Below are 2,848 nucleotides of genomic sequence, written 5' to 3'. Positions count from 1 at the left end.
TGACATGGTTTTACATTTAAAAGAAATATTATTAGGTTATTTTATTTATATTAATTAACTTAGTTGGTAAATTATTTAATAATATCACACTATTTTCATAAATTAAACAATACAATAATAAAATTATAAATTTAACTTAAAAAAATATATTTAAAAAAACAACAAAAACAAACTCGAGACCACTTTCTCATATATATATACTAAATATAATAAAACATGATAATTTAGTTGTGTCATAACATAACACTTCTTTATTTTTGTATATTTGTAAAACCATATTAAAAAAGACGAATTGTCGTCATGAATACAAAAGAAAAATGAAAATTAAACATATAAGAGATTAACTAGAACTTAGACAACCATAATTGGATAAGTGGATGGACTCCAATGCTCTAATTGAGTGAGGTGCAAACCCTTCTGATGATACCATTTTCACCTGTTAGTGGACTAATATCTCCCATTTTGATCATGGCTCTTGCAAAGTCAGCCCGAAAAGTCAAACCATTTGAATTGTATTCTCGCACAATACTATCCGTTGATCCTCCACTAAAAAGTACTTGATCAGATTGAAGAAGACCCTTCTTTTCAATTAAATTTCTAAAGTAAACATTATCAAACAAATTGGGCGTCACTAAATCAAGCGGTGCCAAATTGCTATCACCATTTCCAGCCGTGGCAGGACAAGTACTTTGTCTTCTAGCAGCAAAACCAGCATCAATGTCACTCCCGTTGCTGTATATTCTATCACGGAAAGTAAAACATTGTGCCTGACCTATTGTGTGTGAACCTGCAATTAAGAAGTACCCATGTTATTCAATGTAACAAAAAATAAAAACATTTATGAAAAAAAATAGAATTTATATTGGAATACCAGACAATGCAACCAAATCTCTTGTATTCAAACCCTTGGCAGCAAAATTTGAAATATGTTCTTGAAGGGTGCTTGTAAACAAAGGTAAGTCTCTCTCTGCTGCATCTCGACTCGCTGTGGTTGAATCTCTTCTACCTAGCTTCACTATCCATGATGGACCACCAACCTAACAAATTTTAATAAATCCTTTAATACATATTTTCATTTCGATGTCCTTTTAATTTATACTTAAGTTTCTTATTACTTACCGCAGCTGATGCATCTCGTGCTGCAACAGCTAGAATGTCAGCACACGACACGACTCCAGGACATAAACTTTCTAAGGTGGCTTTAGCGGACTCAATTACCTCAAATCCTCTTAGAGATCCTCTATTTTGTAGCGCATCTCTCTCGCTTGTGGCTGTAGCTTGATTATCAAGTAAAACTGAAGCATCACAACCCTGCCAAGATATTTGACACAACATTAATTTATGTTCCAACATGTTTTTTAAATGTTCCATGCAGGTGTGCGAAGACTCGAACCATAACATTGAGAACACGAATTATTGCGCTTTACCACTGAGTGATGAGTCTTCACTAAGTTCAACATATATTATATGCGGAATTATTATCATTCGATTAATTAGTTTAATACCTGAACAAAACAATCATGAAAATGAAGACGAATGAGTGATGCCGCCATGCGACGCTCAGCAACAACAGCTTTTAACACAGCAGCGTTAATAGCAGTTTGAGCGAGTGGGCATCTAGTGAGGTAGAAAGTTGGCGAAAGTTGTGCATTGCTAGATGCGGTCAACAAAGAGAATAAAAAAGTAAAGATGACAAAAGATTTGCTAGAACTAAGGGCTGCCATTGCAATTGAAAGCTAGCAAAACTATAAAAAAAAAAAAGTGAAATATATTGTTCTTTAGCAAACTTAGTTCAATACGATATGATTTTGCAATCATAAGGCTTATCAATTTATAGAGAGTTGAAAGTAAGTGGGGATAAGAGAGATCAGTTGTATTTTGAAAATTAAGTAGTCAACAAAAAATCATTGGCCACTTATTATTGGTTAGGAAAGAAGGAGGAAAGTTAGTATACTTCAAAGAATGTTAAAATTGTGTTCTAATATTGAGGCTTTGGCCTTTTCCTAACAATCAAATCAAATAAATTGCATCAATTATATGGCTTGATATTATTAGTCGTTTTCAAATTTGCCTAATTTAATTATCCATATGGATTTGGAAGTAGAAATAGTTAAAATCTCAAAGTTATTCTTAAAATTTGTATGATTTCAAAAAAATTAATAAGGGTAATTTTAAATTGATTTATAAGTAGGTCAACTTTTATTATTTTAGATTTATGATAATAAGATTTTACGAGTTTATAAATAAATTTGATTTTACTATTTTATACCATTTACATTAAAAAAAACAAATTTATATTTAAAAATTAAAAAAGTTATTATTTATTCAAATAAATAAATTAATATAATTAATTTTATAACAATAACCATAATATTTTTTATAATATTATTTACTTATTATTTTTTTAATTAATTTCATATTTAAATATATAAATTTTTAAAATTTGTGTTGGGTCAAATTATTTTGACTATGTGTTGAAATAATTTGACTATTGAGATTTTGATGATAAAATGATTTATGCTCTTTGATGCAGGTGTATCGGAAATCATATTTCATGAGACTTGGCTCTAATAAGGCTCATTAGATGCACAGAATTAGACGTGCAGTCTAATGAATTCCGTAATTAAACGTGCAGTCTAACTCGTGGAGTTAGACGTGCACTCTAATAGATCTCGGAATTAGACGTACAGTCTAAATCATGGAGTTAGACATGCAGTCTAATAGATCTCGGAATTAGACGTGCAGTCTAACTCAGTGGAGTTAGACGTGCAGTCTAATGTATACAGAATTAGACGTGCAGTCTAACTCAGTGGAGTTAAACGTGCAGTCTAATGTATACGGAATTAGA

General features: G+C 30.9%; 1 protein-coding gene across 1 annotated transcript; it reads right to left on the bottom strand.

Moving 5' to 3' along the window:
• Window positions 1–219: 219 nt before the first annotated feature.
• On the bottom strand, window positions 220–1,804 carry LOC124935962 (lignin-forming anionic peroxidase-like). Its single transcript, XM_047476407.1, has 4 exons — window positions 1,506–1,804; window positions 1,120–1,311; window positions 872–1,037; window positions 220–787 (listed from the first exon to the last, which is right to left on the bottom strand). The coding sequence occupies exons 1-4, from the start codon at window positions 1,722–1,724 to the stop codon at window positions 393–395; spliced, it is 972 nt and encodes a 323-aa protein (XP_047332363.1). The 5' UTR covers window positions 1,725–1,804; the 3' UTR covers window positions 220–392.
• Between the last annotated feature and the right edge of the window lie 1,044 nt (window positions 1,805–2,848).

Source organism: Impatiens glandulifera, chromosome 4 (assembly GCF_907164915.1).
Source record: "Impatiens glandulifera chromosome 4, dImpGla2.1, whole genome shotgun sequence".
NCBI classification, from domain to species: Eukaryota; Viridiplantae; Streptophyta; class Magnoliopsida; order Ericales; family Balsaminaceae; genus Impatiens; species Impatiens glandulifera.
This window is presented reverse-complemented; position numbering and strand designations above follow the sequence as displayed.